This window comes from Cryptomeria japonica, chromosome 2, assembly GCF_030272615.1.
Source record: "Cryptomeria japonica chromosome 2, Sugi_1.0, whole genome shotgun sequence".
In the NCBI taxonomy this organism is placed as follows: Eukaryota; Viridiplantae; Streptophyta; class Pinopsida; order Cupressales; family Cupressaceae; genus Cryptomeria; species Cryptomeria japonica.
The window spans coordinates 315,174,000-315,194,563 of record NC_081406.1 but is presented as its reverse complement, the minus strand read 5'-3'; the positions used below and the strand labels follow the sequence as shown (position 1 = coordinate 315,194,563).

At 37.0% G+C, this 20,564-nt stretch overlaps 1 protein-coding gene across 5 annotated transcripts in view; it reads right to left on the bottom strand.

Moving 5' to 3' along the window:
- The window catches only part of LOC131070233 (uncharacterized), a 125,759-nt gene that overhangs the window by 55,395 nt on the left and 49,800 nt on the right, over positions 1–20,564 (bottom strand). For 4 of the 5 annotated variants that reach the window (XR_009112298.2, XR_009112295.2, XR_009112296.2 and 1 more), the window contains exon 9: positions 18,047–18,177. The exons of the other annotated variant lie outside the window; for it this stretch is intronic. Coding sequence is in view for 1 of the 4 variants with exons in the window: in XM_058005738.2 (XP_057861721.1) it covers positions 18,047–18,177 (131 nt within the window). In the remaining 3 variants the exon portion in view is untranslated. The remainder of the gene's footprint in view (positions 1–18,046; positions 18,178–20,564) is intronic. 5 annotated transcript variants of the gene reach the window in all.

Genomic DNA, 20,564 nt, shown 5'->3' with positions numbered 1-20,564 from the left:
TGTCCTTTTTCTTAAATTAAATAAATATTTTATTTATTTAATTGATCCCACTTCCTCTATTAATTAAATAAATCTTTATTTATTTAATTGATTCATTAGCCTTTTCTATCCATGACACATGTCATTTATCTCTTAATTCTTTTGTTACCTACCCCCTTTATCATTTAATTATTTCCTCTACCTACCCTTTAATCCTAGCCGACCATTTATCATCTTCACTTCTTAATCTTATCCCTCCATTTCTTACAGTGTTCTCTATATAGGAGAATATTTCCTTCATTATAAACCCTAATCATCTAATCGTCAAATCTCTTATGCAATCAAGCCTTCTTACAATCACACTATCAACCACATTTTCGTTCTTTGTTGAGCTCTTGTGCACACATAAAATCTGAGAGCAAATATATCAAACAAGATCAATGGAGATAGGAAGAAATAGAGATTGAAACCCTACTAGACATGTGAATGATATATCTTGGTTTATTTTGTTTATTTGCATGGTCTTAAGTATCTTCATTTGTGTATGGTGGATCATTTTCATTGTTAGGCTAGGATTTTGTTGTTGATCCTTGTTAGTCTTTCAATATTGTTGTTTCTATTAATCCATTTTCACCATATACAGCACCAACCATCAAATCCTTCCATCTCTCTTCAAGTTGAGCTGTCCAAAGAGGTATTCAATGAATTTGAGTGTGCTATCCAAATGAGTTAAGATTTGAATAACCTGTTCCTCAATGATCAACAATTAATCTTCAAAACTTGCAATGCACTAGGTCCTTGATCATAATCAGCATCACACGACAAAATTCTTGTTTGTCTTCCATAGCATAAATTTCCAAATCAGCTATCTCACTATCATCACCTTTGCCAAATTCCGGCATTGAAGTTAGGACAGCTCTATGCTGACAGCAATTCCTTCAATCTCAGCACTGTCAGGAAGACCAATGTGCTCCTCTCCATTTGTAGAATGAATTAGCTTCATCCACCTTTGTAGCAGCAACAAAACCTTCAAGAACAAATTTATTTTCATGTATTTCCTTGCAAACTTCTTGAATAGATAGCATGGAGACACTAAAAATTTCAACGGGCTTAACATTAATATGTTCCTCTACTGAAATCTCTGGAAGGGTAATTTGACAATTTTCTTGTTTCTCTTTTCCAGCTTCTCCTATGACTTTTGGCTCTTCCTCTAGCAACTTCCCTTCTTTATGCTTGAATAGGTGCTTAGGCTACCAAGTTCCTTTGCAAGAATAGAAAAGATTTTTTCTTCTGAATTCATTCCTGCTAACTTCATTATCCCTTGCAATGGAAGAATTATTTTCCTTTGTCCCTTCTTTTTTTCCAACTAATAAATGATGATCCAAAATCTCTAGATGCTAAATCAATGTTTTCAGATTCTTCTAATACTCCAGGAAGACTTGCAACATTTTTGTCATGAGATTCCAATTTGTCCTCATTTTTCACTAATACCCTCAGGCTGCCAGGATGCACAACTCTAACTCCACTGTAAAATCCAATGCCAAAACTTTTGTTGTTTCTCCAATATTTAGTGGAAGCTATTTTGTCAAATGGTTTGAGTACAATATTATTTTGTGAAATGTAAGAATGCAATTGCTGTAATAGAAGGACAAAATTCAAGCACTACAAAACCTTTTCCATAGACATTCATATGCATTAAATATTTGAAGCATAAAATTTAATAAATTTTGTAAATGAAAATTAATAATTCTATTGTCATTAACAATGCACAGAAATACATTTCTTTTATGGATTTGCTGACCTTTTTGGGACACTAAACATCCAATGCCATACATCGCTGCTAACTGTCTAAAAGCCACAAAGTGAAGGGTCTTCATGTGCCCATGCACTGCCCAGCAACTCCAATAATGATGACCAGTAACTCACATGTCCACTTGGAACCAACAGCAACTCTAAATGCCTCCCTTGCAATAGTAAAAACCCTTCCACACATCTTATTTTCCTTACGTTGAAAGCTGGAAACAATTTCTGTCAGCAAACATGTTTGTTCCAGGTCTACGTCAATTCCCTAAAATACTTCAAACCCCCAAACAAGCTCTAATTTCTCTCACAACGTGACCCTAAAGCCTCACAACCCTCTACGGGAGATATCAGCCAGCATAATCATATCCAAACGCCTCCCAAAGACTGATTTTGGAAGCTTTAATTCCAACGGCCTGTTCTTTTTCTTCCTTACGCCCTTTGGAAGCTTTAGTTCCATGACCTGTTCTTTTTCCTCCTTACGCCCAGCCTAATTTTTAATGACAGCTAGCAATCTGTTATTGGCCTTTTCTAAGTCTATGCCCAGCAGGTAAAGATAGTATTCACTCCAAATCTCCAAAAGTTCAATGCTAAATCAACTACAAGAGGGGGTCCCTTATCTGCCACCCCAACTCATACAAATGGCATAGTAATCAACTCACAAAAACATGGTGTCCATATTCAGTCCCTGTCAATCAATTGGAATATTATCAAAATAATCACCTTTGCTCAAAAACTTGAAATCACTAAAACTTTTTGTTGCTTGCAAACTTCCAAAAAATTATCAAACTGCAACCTTAAATCGATCACTTCACATTCAGCACAATGTCAACTTCTACGTGAAATCACTCAAATGGCATCTAAGGTTTTTTGTCCCCAAATCCCAAATCTCCACACACCGACTATCCCTAGCTAGAACCACACTACCTTCCGAGTTTTCGTCCGCCAAGAAAATCATTTCGGTTTTTGTCCCTTTGATAAGAAATTTGACCACCAACACAAATCTTTAAAGAGAAAATAAACAATACCAAAAATTATCTCCTTTCTTCTCCCCAACCTTTCTTATAGCCTTCTACGGGAGTTTTCATAAAATAATTCTAAAATCACATTTGCCAAGTAAACTTACTCTACTATAATAAAGTATTAAACTCACAAGCGTAATTAATAAATACGATTTGCAAAGAACTTAATTAATTAATTAATTTCTTTTCCACAAACTTGGGCCCAAAATGGGGACATTACAATTAATCCTTTGGCAAAGTATGGAAAGGATTCAAAAAACTATCTGCGATGTAGACCACACAAACACAAACACGCCAAATAGGAAAGGAAAAACACTTTGTTATGAGCTACAAGCAATCACAGCTGCACAAGACCAAACAAAGGAAAAGCCTAAAATAATGTGCATGGAAAAGCGAGCACGGTACAGGAGAAATAATACTCCAAGAATTGTGCATGCACTGGCAACTCTTGAAATTCTCCATTCGTATTCTCCAAAAGATAAGAATTTTCCCCATTAGTGTTAATGACAGCATAAGCCCCCAACCACAAAGGATTTGAGAAACAGATATTTGACTTATCGTTGCTTCCTCAAGTTGACTGCTTCAGCTTTCCTTCTTGACTCATTCAAATCTATCAATTGATTGATCCTATGTAATGTCCCCTTCCTAAGGCAGATGCATTCTAGCAGGGTTAGCCTATCGACAAGGGTTGTTGTAGGCCAATGCAACAGAGGACCTACTCAGAGGGGTCAGGAGACTTTGGGGAGGTGTATGAGGCATTCCCAGAGCTCAAAGCCAGTTTCCTATTTTTTAGGAAGGGCTCCTATTTTTTAGGGAGTGACTATCAGTTCACCATTGACCACCCAGAGCTAGTGGAGCTTAGCAGGAGGCTTTATGAGCCATTCTGGATGTTGGGAGCCAGTCTCCTATGTTTTAGGATGGAACCCTATTTTTTTAGAGGGGGCTGACAATTGACCGATTGACCACCTGAAGGCCAATGAAGTGTTGCAGAAGTTCTTACAGGCATTTCCAGATGATTTGGGTCAATTTCCTATTTGTTAGGAGAATCCCTATTTGTTAGGAGTGCATCACACTGATACTGGTTGCAACTTCATTTTTCAATTTGGAGGTAGGGTGATAATTGTTAAACAACAATTTTAAATAATAAAGTGATAACTATAATATTTTATTTTTAATAAATAAAAGGGCTTGATTAAATAAAGTTAATTTATATTAATTTAATAAAGTAACCAGAAAGGGGGCCACCATGGATAATTATGCCTAGGAGACTCAAATAAAGTTGTTTTAAAAACAACTTAAATAAAATTAAAGGGGTATGCAGAAATTCGATTCTCTTAGAAGAATTATGAAATAAAATATATCGTATTACCCTTCAATAAAAGAATAGAACCCTGCGCCCGTTAATGGGCTTCCTAGGGTTGATCCTAAAGAAATACAGAGATTAAACATTAAATGGAGTCCCCCGGATAAAGAGTGGATAAAGGTGAACTTTGACGGCGCGACAAGGGGTAATTGGGATCAATCAGGAGCAGAATGTGTGGCAAGAAATCACGAAGGCATGATTTTGGCAAAGTGTGGACAAGGCTTAGGAGTTACCACCAATAACTTAGTAGAAGCTAATGCAGCCCTGCTGGCTATTCAGATGCCAAAAAGACTCGGGGTTAGATACTTGCAGCTAGAGGGTGACTCAAAAATCATCACTCAAGCGATATCGAAGGGGGAGGCATTCCATTGGAAAATCGACAAGATAATACAGATCATTATTAAACTTTTAAAGGAATTCCCAAAATTCAAAGTATCCCATACGCTAAGAGAGGGAAATCAAGAAGCAATAGATTATTGACAAGGAGAAATCAAGTGAAATGAGGGAAGGATGACGGTAGCAGAACAAAGTAAAGGTGAGGAGAATGTTAATTACTCATTAATGCCAGTAGTGCAAGGAGAGAAGAAGTAAGTCGATGTCAAGCGTGGGAGCTTGAAGGAAGTACACTGGATTGGTGTTCGAATGAGGTGGAGGTACAAAGAATGATGCCCATCTCACCAACAATAGAGATGAATGGCGATGACTAGCGATGACCGATTCATGTTAACCTAACGAGAGATCATAACAAAGAGTCCAAAAACCAAAAAATTTCCCTCACGGTGCAGGATCCGTATGCAAGATTTGTTCCCAAAATTTATGAGGTAATGCCAAGTTGGAAAAGGTATTTAAGACGCAGAGTAATTGAAAGAAGACTATATACCACAACATACAACCTGTCATTTACATTCCATGGTGTCTTGGTGAAGCTTGAGGTGGGGTAAGTGTGCAGAGTTTGAAGAATGGAGGCGAATTTCTCGCTGCGGACCAATAAACAGCAGGTGGCCTTTTGGGGCTGAATTACCGATGACAAGCTTGCCAACATCTTCATTTTTGAAGAGCAAACCTTCATTATGCAAGTAAAAATTGTGCTCAGGGAGTATGTGAACGGGGAATTCAGATACCGCACCAATGCGGATATTGCATCGATGTTTATGGCGTGGTGCCTTGAGCTGGAACCAAGAAATACGGTAGTGGAAATCATGAACAGGTGTGTGAGGAAAGAATGGCTGGTGCGGATGGAGAGTTTGTTGGCAATGGTGCGTGATAAGGAGGGGTTTGCATGCTCAGGTGGGGTGTGGATTCATGTTAGCGAATTCACACCTCCTCTCAGGCCATTTCTTCTATGGAGCGCAAACTGCAACAAGTGAGAAGGGTGACAGCCCAAATCAGGATGCAAGGGGTGAAATCATACATTGCATCTGTGATTGCTTGGGAGACCAGACTAGAGCAAGCAAAATGGGGACCATACGAGAATTATCAGGTCTTGAAGGCAAAGTCGGCTCCTCCTATGCGTAAACGAGGAAGACCTGCGGGACCGAGGAGGACAAGGACAGTTCGTGTTCTGCTGCAAGGTGAGCCCTCTGGTTGCCGATTTGAACCAGAGATTGTGAACCAAAACGCAGCAACAATGGTGGTAGAGAGAGACAAAGGCAAAGCAGTGGTGGAAGAGGGGTAGGAGGTGGGGGAACCTGTTCTGTGTTTTTTGGGTTTTTTTTTTATTTCTGTCGATATATGCTATAGGTGTAGATGGGAAAGGGGACTGCAATTTTGGCATTTTGATGTAAGGGATGTAAATGGCTGACCTGAAATTTGCCTCAATATGCAAATCTGAGGACATGGTACCATGAAATGTACATTTCTTTTTTGAATCAATACAAATACTAATTACCGTTCAAAAAAAAAAGAGTGGAGCCCTAAAATGGATCGAACCATTTGAGGAAAGAAATGCAACTTTGGGGAAGGCATTATTCATTCTTTTGGCATTGAAAATTGGAAGTTTTGGAGGTTGCTTGAGAAGACAAGGGTTTTCAGCAGATTAATCAGGCTTTGGGACCAGAAATTCTCAAAGTTTTGGAGTGCCTACAGGTGTGGAAGATCACCCAAAGGTAATCTTACAGGTTTCCGTCAGCAGGGTTACAGGAAGAATTCATTTTTAGGCTGTTGGTGAAGAGAAATAAGAAATCAGCAAGGATCAAGAGCAGGTTTAGAGGAGAAATTAGCAGACCTGGGCTGTTTATCATCATACATCAGCATCCCAATGACTCTTTCAGCTGGCCACACCATTTAGGGGTTATTTCCAGCAAAACCCTAGCTGGTACGTAGGGTTTCAGACCTCCAGAGAGGCTGATCAGTTCACATATGAATCTGATAACGCAGATCAGACCCAGGGGCATCATACTTGGGTGAAATTCCAAGCTCTTCAAGGTCAATTTGCTGTTCCAGAATTTGCATCATAGTTACATCAGCTGATTAGGGTATGTAAGTGTGAAATCCACTAAAATAAAGCTCATAAATTTCTTCTATTGTATGTATATATTTGCTGTTCTATTTCGTTTCAGCATTCTCTATTATTGTATTGCATTTTCAATTCCAAAATCAAAAAAATCTCAAAAAAATCAGAAAAGACCAAAACAAAAAACAAAAAAATCAGAAAAAATGTTGAAAAAACAAAAAAAGACCAGCAAGCATCCAAACCAAAAGAAATTCAGAAAAAAATCAGAACTGCAGATTGGGGTGGGACACTTCATCCTACAACATATTACATCTTCAACATCATCATATTCTTGGATAAATTTGTAAACAAGCAACATGTTGTCTACAAATGTTACTACATCTGCACCATACACCAGCTCATAAGGTGACTTTCCTGTGAATTTTTTCAATGTAACCCTATCACACCATAGACCTAACCTCAGTTTTGAATCCCACGATTTCTTATTATTTCCTACCATCTTCTTTATTCTGTCTGTCCATTCCCTTGTGAATGGTAGGGAGATGAGTATGACAAATTAATCCCATACCCAAAGTAGAAATCAACAAACTCTTCTGACCTGAAGCACCTTCCACTACTTGTGATCAACTTGCTTGGGACTCCAAACCTTGCAATCATTGTAATGTCCCCTTTTGGTGCTTATCCAATTCATGCACATTTAGACAGCTTCCAAGTCTTCTAGAGGCTAACTGGTTAGTTAGAAAGAACTCCAACTTTCTTGGAGAAACATTTGATCAATCTTGTAGGGCATTGTTCTTGGGTTTGAGTTCAATTGGTTAGAGTGATCTCTTTGATGCTTTTTGACCTTTTGGGTGCTCTCCAAACTTCTTGGAGGATCAAGCTATTTTTAGAAAGTCACCTGAATGCCTCCGATCATTGTCTCTAATCTTCAATATCACTTTGATGTGATCAAAATACAAAATCATATCATTTGGGTGCTTTCTGCAACTAGGATATACTATTGAATTATTTAATTAATATTTCACTTAAGTTGTCTAATGTTAGAAATATTAAAAGGGTCAACTAATTTTTATAACTCATTTTAAAGGTGTTGAAAAGTTATTCCTAATGGATGCCTTCAAAAGGGGACTTTATTCATGAGAAAAATTTATTATTCTTCAAAAGGGTGAAAAGTGTTCCATAAAGTTGATTTATTGTTTGAAGGGAGTTTTGGAGCAAATAAGGAAAAAAGTTTATAAAAGGAGGTTGAGGGCTCATTGTTCTGGTTGTTAATGAATGTGATTTTGCTTCTACATTTTGAAGAGAACTTTTGTTCTCCTCAACAACCCTTGAGGATGAAACCCTCTTGAGTTTGTTGGTTTTGGTAAGAAAGACCCGCCCTGGCTGGTTTATGTTGGTTTTGCTTCAGAAATTACATTGGAGCTTGAATGAAGTTTGTTGTTTTTTGCAAAGACTTCAGGTTTGTCGATATATGTTGAAGTTTTGGTTTAATTTATTTGAAAAAGATTTTGTGGTGTTTGAAGATGTTTAAGGTTTTCCAAAGCTAGCCATACAAGTACGATAGCTTGTGAAGCCTTAGCAAGGCCATACTACCATTTTCTAATTGTGGGGTTGTGACAAGAGGCCAAACTCAACAAAGTTTGTTTGGGACGTCCTCCTTGAGCCTGGGCGACATGATTGAGTGTGGATTTGGATAATTATTGCTGCAGGGGTTAATTTGTATGTGGATCATACCATTCAAGGATATTTCTGGTGTTGCCTAGCAGGGATTTTAAGGCTTGGTCGCCTAAGATTTGAGGGCTATTTCCAGCCATAAAAGGACACCTAGCTCATTTGCATCATTTGCAACAATTTTCAGGGTGGTAAAACATTTTGGTGAGGAGTTTGATTTTCTAGGCAAATCACCCTTATTTATTCCAGCGCCCTTGTTGCTGTTCATGACTGAAAAAACTTTCCAGTTTTCCTAAGTTGACTTTGTCTTTGGATTGGAGGCTGTTAGATGTTTGCTGACTTGGTTTGGTGATCATTCCTGCCCTTGGGAGGTGTTTATGCATGCTTGGTGACTGTTCAGTGGTTCCTCTTGCTGTTTGGGACTGCGACAGTCTATTTTCAGACCTTGCTCACTCAGATTTGCAAAGCAAACTTGTAGCAGAGCTGGAGCTGAGTGTATCAGACATACATTGTTCATTTTGACTACCATTCAGAGTCCTTTTGGAGTCCTCTATTCATGCTGGGTAGGATTGAATGCTATTTGCTGACTTGAAGTATGTCATTTCTCATCATTTTGAAGGTAAAGAACAGTGTTGGGTTAGTCTCTAGTGTTTGGTGACATTTTGGTGTGGTATTTGGTTGGGTTGATAACAAAAAGAGTGCCATTAAGTACCAAGGTATGACTGGAAACTTGTGGCAATCCAATTTTTGCCAATTCTTTTGCATTTTGAAGGTGATTTGTGGATCTAGGTGTTCATAGTAGCTGTTTGCAACCATTGAGGGTGATCTACAGGGATTGGATGGGATCTTTCATATGTTGACATGGCCACCACGTCTTGCAAATGATAGTAGTGGTCCTGCAACCGGTTCTATATGACCTTTCAGATCTGTAACTGTATTCTTCACCCTTGTTTCCAAGGTATTTATTATTTAATGCTGGAATTTCATATGAGTGTTCCTTACTTGTGTTGTCACCACCCTGTGAGGGATTATTTTCTGAACAATTGTAACAATTGTGATGTGTGTTTTGAAAATTAATATCAGACTTTAATAAGAAGCACTTTTTCCATAATTGCAAGTTTGCATGTTGATTATTTAGTCGAAATATCCAAAAAAAAAAAAAAATAGGGGTGGTCGTTACAATGGTAAGAGCTGCTGATATTGCCAGTCTGTTGGTTAAGCCAACACTTGTTGCAATTCAATAGTCGCATAACAGAGTTCTGGTAATTGTTGTCAGTTTGAGTGGCTTCATGTCAGTACCACTTTTTGACAGTTGCTAGAACGGAGTTGAAAAGATATCTACAGTTGTTAACTGTTAAGTCTATGTGTGAGTTGATGCAAGAACTATTTAATCCAATGAAGGACCCAAACATTAAAAGGGAGTATCTAAAGATAGTTACAAAACTCAAACATACGGAACCAAGTATGAAAAAAGAAGAGCAAAAGACTCCACATCAAAGAAATCAAGTGGATCCTGAAACTACAATAATTTATAAATGAAGAAGCTAGCACAAAGGAAAAGTCAGAAAAGAAGATGCTACAACCAAAAACAAATGATGATGAAGATGAAATTCAAAAGCAACAGTAGAGGAAGAGTACTTGAGGCTTCATGAAGAAAATGACTTAGAGAATCCTTGTGAAGAAGAGTTAAATCATGGGGAAGATTGGCTTAAACAAATTGCTGAAAGTAACTTTCAACTTTTTGATAATCAACCCTTTGTGTAAAATTCCTGATTTAATGTGTCTGTAATATATATTTATTCCCAGTTTGGTGTAGTTTAATTAGTGGTTTGAACCTTACTGGATGGAGAATATCTTATGTACTGTTCCCAGTTATGTTTGTAAATATGATAGTTTCTAAATAGCATTCAGCACTGTACAAAACAAGATAATTTTTTATAGAGCATTCAAGTGAAATCGCAGTGCACCTGTCAATAGCTGTCTTCGCAGATCATGTGGAAGGTTGTTATCAAGTATGCAGTCTGAAACTTGCCTTGCGGAATGGTGAACCCTATCTCACACGGTTTATTGGAAATACGCCTCTCCATGGAGTAGACTGCACCCAGCACTACGTTCTCTGATGTTCTCGGGAGCACAAGTCTTACCCCGATATCGGGTTTGTTCCTTGCCCGCACTCCTGCTTAAGCACCCACGTCTGAATGCTACCGTGGTTTACCACCACTTATGTCCTGCGCAACCCCCAATAGTTTCCAGTGGCTGCGTGGTAGACACGGAAGTATGCCCGTAACTCGGTCTTCCTTCTCTGCAAAGTGGACCAACGTTTCTTAAGCAACTTCGCCGATGTCGGCCTCTCTCTCGCATACGAGGAATGGCTTCAGAATTATTCGGGAAAGGGTGGGAACAGCGTGACTCCTTTCCAACTCCTGGACGCCTGTCTGCTATTTACTTGTATGAACAATATCATCAAATCTTCATACTGCACTCTGCGTCCTGAGGCTTCGTTCCAATAGGCCAATGGCTGGCGAAAGGAAACCAATTGTATACTGGATATCTCACAGATTATCCCTTTTTACTTGGAACATTACTTAGTATATAATTCCCGTGCCTCCTCTCTATCTGCCAGGCTTATTTATAATATACAAACAGTTTTTTTTTTTAAAATCCCGTAAGGAACCACTCCGTAGATTAAAGCATTTAACATTAATCTTTATTGAAAAAGAACTATTATATTATATCATGCCAAAAATATAATATTTAGGAAGTTCACTTTATTAAAATCAAACTAGGCTTAATTTGACGGTGACTTTGACGGGGACATTACACTTTGAGATGAAAGCAGAGAAATCTTATAATAAGTATAACCCACTTTATGAAGTAGAGTTTGAGGATGATCTTGTTGAGAGACATGTGCAGGATAAAGGTGCCTCACTTGATATTAATGTTGGTTTGAAGCATGCTGAAAATTTCAAATTGGCAGCTGTAGATAAGATTTTCAATCATTCTCATAATGTTTTTCAGTCTATAAATAGGGTGTTCACTTCATGTAACTTACTAGCAGTTTCATTCTACTTGTTGGTTCCCAAGCTTGTATTCCAGTAACTCCTAAAGATTTGCCTAATTCTTATGCTCAAAGCTGCTAGGGTTTACACAAACAAACAAGAAATACATTCAATTGTATTTTCCTTTACACTTCAGTCTTCTGCAAAACCTAGGTGGATTTCCTTTATGATATTGAGTGTAGGTATGCCAATGTCATGTCCCCTCCTTGATCGTTATATATATCCTAAATGAAGTAATTATTATTATTAATTAATATAATAATAACAAAAAATTATTATTTGAAATTTATTTATTTATTAAATATTATTATTTAATTAATATATATTAATATTTATTACTAAAAATATTCCTGAAATATTCAAATAAAAATAAATTAATAATATAATCATAGAAAATAAATAATAAATATATAAATATATACTTAAAGCAAGATATGTTATCACAATATCATGTTGAATACGATTCTTGGACTAAGGAATGAGGAAAAAGGTGCTATTAAAGATTATGGAGGCAATCCGATCATTAGTAATTAGTTAAGGCTAAGATTGCTTGGTTAATTATTTGCAAAAGATGTGATGATAAAAGCATAACTCTTCGTATCACACCCCATCGATGGGTATGTAAGGGAATGGGGATTAATATATTTTATACACAGCTGGGTGCTAAGAGGGGAAACGAAGGTGGTGTATCCACCATTCTCCAAGACCTTTGACGCATGTAAGAAGGATTAAGCAAGCATGAACAGCATCCACCCATATCGCAGGGGCACAAAGATCAAGATCAGACACAGCAGCATATTGAGACATATCCTCTCCTTCAATCATCGTATGGTTATATGGAGATAAGACGGGAAGAACGATCAGACATTATAATCAGATACATGACTGCTCAAATGCATGGTCATAAGAATAGTATTCCAGAAAAGCGTTCAGACGCGAGTACTAGGAGCAGACCTGTAACTGTGTGCAAATACATTTAGATAGGAACTCAATTGATTTCACAAGTATCCACAGCATTTATAATGATATATCGGCTCAGTCCACCTGTATGCACAACAGCACTCCAGTCATCACAGATAAGAGTGAAAAGTAATTCGGATTCTGAAATAGAACACCCAGGTAAGTATGCTAAACTCTAACCAGATGAAATATTAGTGGCACAGAAGGATGATATTGAATCAAACATAAGAAATAATAATCAGTCATATTATATCAAGACTATATATATATTCCTCACCAATAACTTCAGAAATACATGGCATATATTAACATGTCTACTAGATTTATAACAGTAATGCACAGGGATGTGTTTAATACGTATGCTTAATATATAGGAAGTCTAATAATGATTGAATGCAGAATATTGGTAGTAATATTTATATAGACTGCAACACGTATGACAGTCATTCTTAATTTCTTAAATAGTGGCAGACCAGATCTGACGCATGGTCATATCCATAGTTTTAAAACTCGTGGACTCGCCACGGACTCGCGAGTCCATGGGAGCCACGAGTCGACTTGCCAAGGACTCGCGAGGCAAGTCCTGGCGAGTCCACCTGAAAGACTCGAGAGTCTTTTGCCAGGACTCGCGCGACCCAGAAAAAAAGTCATGCAAGCTTTAAAATTGAGTTTAACATGTGAAAAAATTTGGTCTCTCCGTCAGGATTCATATATGGAATATAACATTTAAGTATAAGTGAGGATGTTTGAGAGTGGTTTCGGACCTCCAGGAGTTATAATACAAAATCTAGTTTTTGGAGGATTCTTCAATTTTCCAGACTTAGTCAAATTTCAGGATCCTTCGGTGATGCCCCTTGACCCCAACTTGGGGGCCCTGCCACCAAACCCCCGTCGAAAAATATAGGGGGAAATTGTGCTGATGGAAGTAGGGAAAATTTAACCTCTGAGTCTGATTAGGCTCCATATAAAAGCATAATTAGCATTGAAGAAATCTTGGTATTATACATTTTAGAGTTGAAAGTTTGAAACTATGAGTATGTGACATGTGTAATGTTTCAATTATGGCTCTTATGTTCTCTAAATGCATTAATTTCTTTATGTTTTTTTGTAAAACTACGGTTTTTTTTTTTTGCCGAGTCTTTCACGAGTCCGAGTCCAAATTTTTGGTCCGAGTTTTTCAACTATGGTCATATCTGTCTGTCCTTACCCCCCCAGTAGATATAATTATTGCTTTTTAGGTAGGGATGGTATTATTAATTTAAATATTTGGTAATTAGAAGATACATAAATATTGGATAAGATAATTCAATTCCTTTATTTATATTCAATTCTGAAAAGGATAATAGATTTATCTATATAATAATTGTCAGTAAGATTCAGTATTCCCTTCTTGGTGGCATGCACGGTGATGTGTTCAATATGATGACTAAGATTGGAAGCTCGATAATGATCATATGCAGAATTTAATAATAATATAAATATAGATATTAATATAATAGTTATAAATATACATTTCTATAGTTATAAATATACATATTAATATAATAATTATTATAATATCTCTTAGAAACTGTTCTGCAGTAATGCAAAATAATTCATATAACTAGTTATTAATAAATATGTAAATGTTTTATAATGAATCAGAATAAGATCAATTATCTAGTATGATAAATTAGCAAGTACTTGATAGACAAAGGAAAGAAAGAATATCACAGATTTGATTCACATTAAGATAGACTTGTCTCTTAATCAAGTTAGTTCAAGTCATAAGTACATAGAAATAGATTAATTATGGTTATAACAGGTCTAAACCTAGTACGGACATTACAGACAATAGATCTATAACTCAGCACCTAGCAAATTGATTCGTATATGCTTATGACAAGGATTTGTGAATTAATTTTTAAAACATGCAAGCTCCTTGTGATCAGTTTGTTTCAAATACGAGTATTTCAAACATATACAAAAATACAAAACTGGTCGATTTAAGATTTATCATTTTATGATCAATTGAGGCTATGGGAGAAACTTTACTAATTGGTGCCTATTTAGGGTGACAAAGTCAATGTAACATACACATTCATTCATAATAATTAATATAGTCCAATGGTCAATCTAGAATAATCAACCTGTAATAATTCGACCTGCAAAGGGCTAACAGTTTGATCCTTCTTTAAGATCCGTTCTATAATAGCAATATTCTTTATTATCTTCAATGCAAGAAATTACAATGTTGCTTGAACAAGACTAACAATGAAAATAACACAGGTTCAACAAATGTTCACTAATGAACATCATAATACTTGACTATTTTACTCAAAAGAATACAGAATCACAAACTGGAGACAAAATACAATGAGAACATATATTCATATATGCTCAGATAAAAGTTTGTATAGTTATTAGAGAAAATTGTAGTCATTCACTGTGTACACAAAACAATAAAACACAAAAAAATCACGTCACTGCCCAAAGTCTTCTCAAGTCCCTCAGAACCTTTTTTAGCCCATTCAAAAATCGTGTTGAACCCCCTTTTAAGTACAAGAGAATCAAAATTCAAGTTGTTGTGAGGAGAAGTTGTCAAATTCAACAAATAGCACAAAGTATGCAAGTTGGGCATTTTCTGTCATTACAATATGCTGCAATTCAAATCTACAATTGAACTTGGAGATTTTGTTGTTAATCCACTCATGCAAGCGCTAATTCCAAGATTTGGTGTGAGATCAAGCATTGCATGCCTCAAACTGTAGTTCTGGAGCATTTTCAAAACTTGTCAAGGCAAAAAAACATGTTTCCCAAAGAAATTGCGAAATTTTGTGCCCTTTTGCAACATTGCATAAATTCAAGGATCATTTTCCATTGCAAAGATTTAAGGGTCATTTTCCACTATGGAGATATAGGGATCCTTTTCAGACAGAGACTTAGGGTTCATCTTCCCCACTACGGAGATTCAGGGGTCATTTTTCCCACTATCATTTTACCTTGTCATGTGTTTTATATTTCAAAAACAATCTATTTGTCCCTGTGCAACAACTTAAACACCATTTCAACGCCTCCAACTTTTGGGAATAGCCATACATGCTCTCAAATAATAATCATCCATTAGCTTTCTAGATTGTAACGCATTATTTACAATGTCAAATAAAATCCTTTTTTCCATTAGCTTTCTAGATTGTAACGCATTATTTACAATGTCAAATAAAATCCTTTTTTCCATCAGCATTAAGTTTAGGCAACCTCTACCTACCCAATTGATGGGCATGCCATGCTCACTCTTTGTCAATCATGTTTTTCGAAGTCCTAACAATTGCAAGCCCTGCCAAACACCATTATGTGACTTTTTGGTACATATCTTTTTGCATTCATCATTCCCTTTTGTCTACAAGATTCTCCTCCTAGGAATAGAAATACTTACTCATATGTAGGATTTCCATCCTTAGCACCATCAGAAATACAACATTGCTCCTCCTCTACTTGACCTTGGCCAATCCCCTTGGCTTGGGCCTAGATGTTCATTCCCTCTATCTATTCTCCATAGTTGCATTTTTTAGTGTCTTGGTTAGAACCCACATTTTGTTCCTTGGTTGATGCCAATGGCTCGTAACATGTAATGTCCCCTTCTTAGGTCTAATTAGTAGGTGAGGCCATTAGCCTATTCCTGAGTTCTCCTAGGCTATTCGATGGTGGTAAGGAAACTCCAATATTCTTTGGGAGCTTGGTTTCACGTTTTCTTGGCATTCGGTGGTAGTTTGGAGCTTAGTTGGTATCCAGGACTGCAGCAACACTTTCAAAAGTGTTTCTGGCCTCTTAAGTTGTTCTCCACACTTCTTGGAGAGCACACTTACTTTCAATAAGTTCTCGTTTTAGCACTTTACATCACTTCTCAGCTTCAGTTACCACATGACGTGATCAGTTTTGGTTTCTAGTGATTGGCAGTGCTTTCCACAATTTGTTCTGAAATATTTAAAATATGCACTAAAATTATAATGTTAATATTTTATTATTTACTTTTAATGATATATTTTTATAAAGTAACATTATGTCCCCTCAAGTGGATGCCTAGGGAAGTATGACTTAGACTAAATTTTAAATTGTCAAAAGGACATTTGAGGGAAGATGAATTACTTTGAATTTGAAATTGCTCTTTTTTCCCTCCAACTCTATTAAAGGAGGTATGGGGCTCTCACTTGGATTATTTAGAAGTGCACAGATAACAGGATGTTGTCCAATTGAACTGAGAGTTCTTCCAAAGATTGATGACAAAAACCCTTATCGAATCATTGATTTTGAATTTAAGAGATGGTCCCTAGCTGGTTGGAATGATTTCAAACAGGAATCAGCTTTGTTTTCAAATGGTTTCCAGTTCAGGATTTCAAAAAAAATGAATATTGTCATGGTTTTTTGATTGCAAGTTTGAGGTTTTGTTTTTCATGATTATTCTGAGTTTTGGGTTGAGATTTTGAAGCTTCTCAGATATTTCCTTCTACTGGTCGTACATTACAATTGCTGCTGAAGCCCTAGCAGGACGGTACTTCCTTTCCTCATTCATAAGGTGTGACAAAGAACAGAAAATTAGTCAAGCTGGTCAAAGACTTTCCTTTCAAGGCTGGGTGACATGTTTATAAGTGGTTTTAAAGGTGTTGCTGCAAAATTTGTTTGGGTTTGGATGGCTGTACCATTAAGGGTTTGCTGATTATGCCTGGCGTGAAACTCCAAGACCTGGTTACGTAGTTTCTGAAGTATTTCCAATTTAAAGAAGGCGTACAGCATAGCAGTATCACTTGCAGCCCCTTGTTGGTGTGACAAATACATTTTTGGAGTTGCAATGGATTTCCTAGGGCCATCACCCCTGTTCTAGTGCTTCAGCCTGTGTGGGAAAGATTGAAGTTTGTTCCCAGACCTGTAGAATGCTAGTTCCTTAACCCTTGACAGTGCTAAACAGAGGGGAATGTCTTGAATGTCTATTGCTACAGCTGGGAGGCGAAATATTGATGGTGGAAAGATGACAGTGAAGATTGCTGATGGCTGCTATACCTCTTATTCTGCTACAGAAGACTTGTAATCAGTTGTAATTGCTTTGTTCAAGGTAATTTTGATGTATTTCCATTGAAAGTTTATTTCTGGTAAAGTGTAGCTTGCTCTTATAAATGCTTTGCCACTTCGAATTTGTATCACAGCTAAAAGAGGGGCATATTGTAAACAAATCAGACTCGCAACAGCATAACAAACCTTGTTGCAAAATCATATCAAAATCTGTGATAGCTGAAAATATCTGTTTGCATACTCATTAACTTAATTTCTTCTTGTGGTTTCATTAGCAATTTTTTTCAAAAAAAAAGTATATTGGATATTTTCTTGCATGAGGCAGAAAAGATAATGGATTTAACTTGACAAATAATTTTGTGACTTTGCAAATTAGCTAAATGAAGCAGATCATGTTGCCATTTCTATTCAGCTACTACACAGAAATGATCACAACCAACTCTTTTGCCACCTACTTTCGTGCAGTAAAAGTAGAGACAATAAGTATTCTAGACAGAATATTTATAGCTACAGTTATTGGTAGCTCAAACAAATGCATCTATTAGCATGCTATCTAAGTTTAAAAGCACTGGAAAAGTTCCTTGCATGGGATCTGACTTTAGAGTGCAACAAAGCAGTAATTCATTTTAATTTTTTACCCAATGAAGTACACTAGAGTAATAGTTATTGCATTTATTATTTTCTCTGATAAACATACCTAAGCCCAGAATTGTAGTGCAAATCAGAAATCCTATAAGGCTGAAGTCCATTTTGTAAACAATCTCAAAAACAATGATACATCCTCCAGTGACCATAAGATGCTTTGGGGAAGAAGCCATGACATGTAATCTGCAATCACAATGATTGTTCAGATGATCAAGAAGCAGTATCAAATTAAACTATTACAATGCCATCATTCAGCAACATGCACTCCTATATAGGAGAGGAAGCACTAACTCTCAAACTTTTGATACCAAAATATAAACTATATGTGGTCGAGACCTTAATATTACAAGAGCCTCAACAATTCTTGGGCAGAAAAGAAACTAACAAAATAGTAAGCAAACTGGTAATCTCAAAATCAAGCCTATAAACAAAGAGGTGAAGGCAACACAACATTAACATACAGAACAAAACCTGGGTTCAAATGAGAGAAGCCCAAAATAATAGAACAACATTTTTAAAAAGAAAATTATACATATGAAGTAGACAATTGCAACAGACTTGACAAAAATAAACCCTGACATGATCCAACCATCTTTACTGAAAACAAATATAAATTCTAACCTAGAGGAACCTGGAATAGGAGTTACAAGCCACAAAATAGTAAAATACTAAAAAATATGGATATACTCCAGAGACTGTAAGTGGCCTTTAAAGCAAAAGGAGATCATGCTGTCCTCATTTTACACCATGATGGACAAGAATATTCAATACTGTGATAGAGAAAGACCGACATCCAGAAAAAGACTCAGCCACGACTTTTTAAACTCCAGATGTAGTGCTAACATGCAAACAAAGTATTTCATTCATGCATAGCACAGAGTCACAGACTTTTTAAGGTGAAGGTATGTTGCTGAAAAGGAAATTAAAATACCAAGTCCTCACTCAAGAAATGAACAAAAACACTGTGGGAAAAGAAGATTATCAACAAAAAGCAGGCCAAAAGACAGTTCAGATCAGCACTGCAGTAACAGGAGCAATATGTGAATATCTTGCTACAGTGCTGTTCAGTTATAACAGGAAAGGAAATATAGGAGCAGATGGTATAAGATAGATTAATGAGAGAATATGCTGAATGATTTTTCTCAGCCCTCAAAGCAACATAAGTACTACAAGGGCCTTAATCGACATGGGCACATCCACCACCAGAACAAACCAGACATTTCAGAGACACAAGGACTTCGGGGAAATATTCCCCCTCCATCACACCACCACCACCACAAGCCCAGGGATGTTCTGGGATATCTCCCTCAAAGATAGGACATTTCCAGGAAGTCACCATGGTTTGGGAACACTCCCGAATCTCCAAGATGACCCTGAGATGGTCAATAGACTCCCAAGTGTCTCTTGGCCACACCCAAGACTCCCAAACATCTCCCATGGCAAATCAATGAAAAAATCAAAAAGCTTTTTGGACCTTCCTGCCTCAAACCCTAACTCCAATTATCTATAAGCCCCACCCACAACCTAATGAGCCACAAAAAACTTATAAATAGGAATCTAAGCCTCATTCCAAATCACTCCCAAGAAATGGAAATAGTAAGGACTTGGTGTTGCAAAAAAATTAAAAACAAAGTGATTAAATTGTGAAAATGGCATGTGCAAGTTTTTGAGGCCCCTTTGACCCAACTAGGGGCTCTACCACCAAACCTCTAACCAACACCAGCCCCCCGTCGTCCGACATCTAAGCCCTTGGTCTTCTTGTCCCTAAGACCCATCCCATATCTCAAGAATCCATGGATCATAATTTAACAAAGATAAACAGCTTGAAACTCTCATTAGGACTGATCAAAATGAGGAAAGTTCAGTGAAGTTGCTAATGCATCATTAAACACTATGACGCATAGACTTTCCAAACCCACCATTTTACCATATGAGCGGTTCTTTGCCTAAATTGCAATTCCATTCTATAGCAGGGGATTTGGTTGGGGATGGTGGATCTAGTGAATTATATTGGACCATTTGAGGCCAGTATTTGCTACTTTAGTGGGGCAATATTGTATCCTCTTTCATGGATGAGCTTAGCATACCAACGCATTCCAAAGTCCTTAGATAAGACATCAGCTATGACCTTTGTGTGGTACTATTGATATTAATTGTATAAAACAAGTAGTGTGTTGCTTGCAATAAGATTAAGGATACAGTTGAGCGAGACCAGGGCATCTAGACCACTCTCTCATACTTCTTTTGGCATGCCTAAGAAACTGGATACAAAACTCTCAACTGCCTTAAGAATGGAAGCTGGGCAAGTTGCAGGTTTTCCTTTAACATGATGAGGGGTACTGGGAAGTATTGTCCTTGGAAGTCATGTAACATTGGTTTTGCAGGTAGAGGAAAAAGGTGGCTGAGTACCTGCCAGATAGGTATTTTAACTCACCTAATGTGAGTGTCACTGAAGTGAGGAGAGTCTTGCATGGATTGAGGAGCAAAAGTGGACGGGAGGTTGTGGCATGGCATTTGGGGGATAAAATGTTGATGTGGCATGGGAAATGAATTTAAAAATCATGGGACAT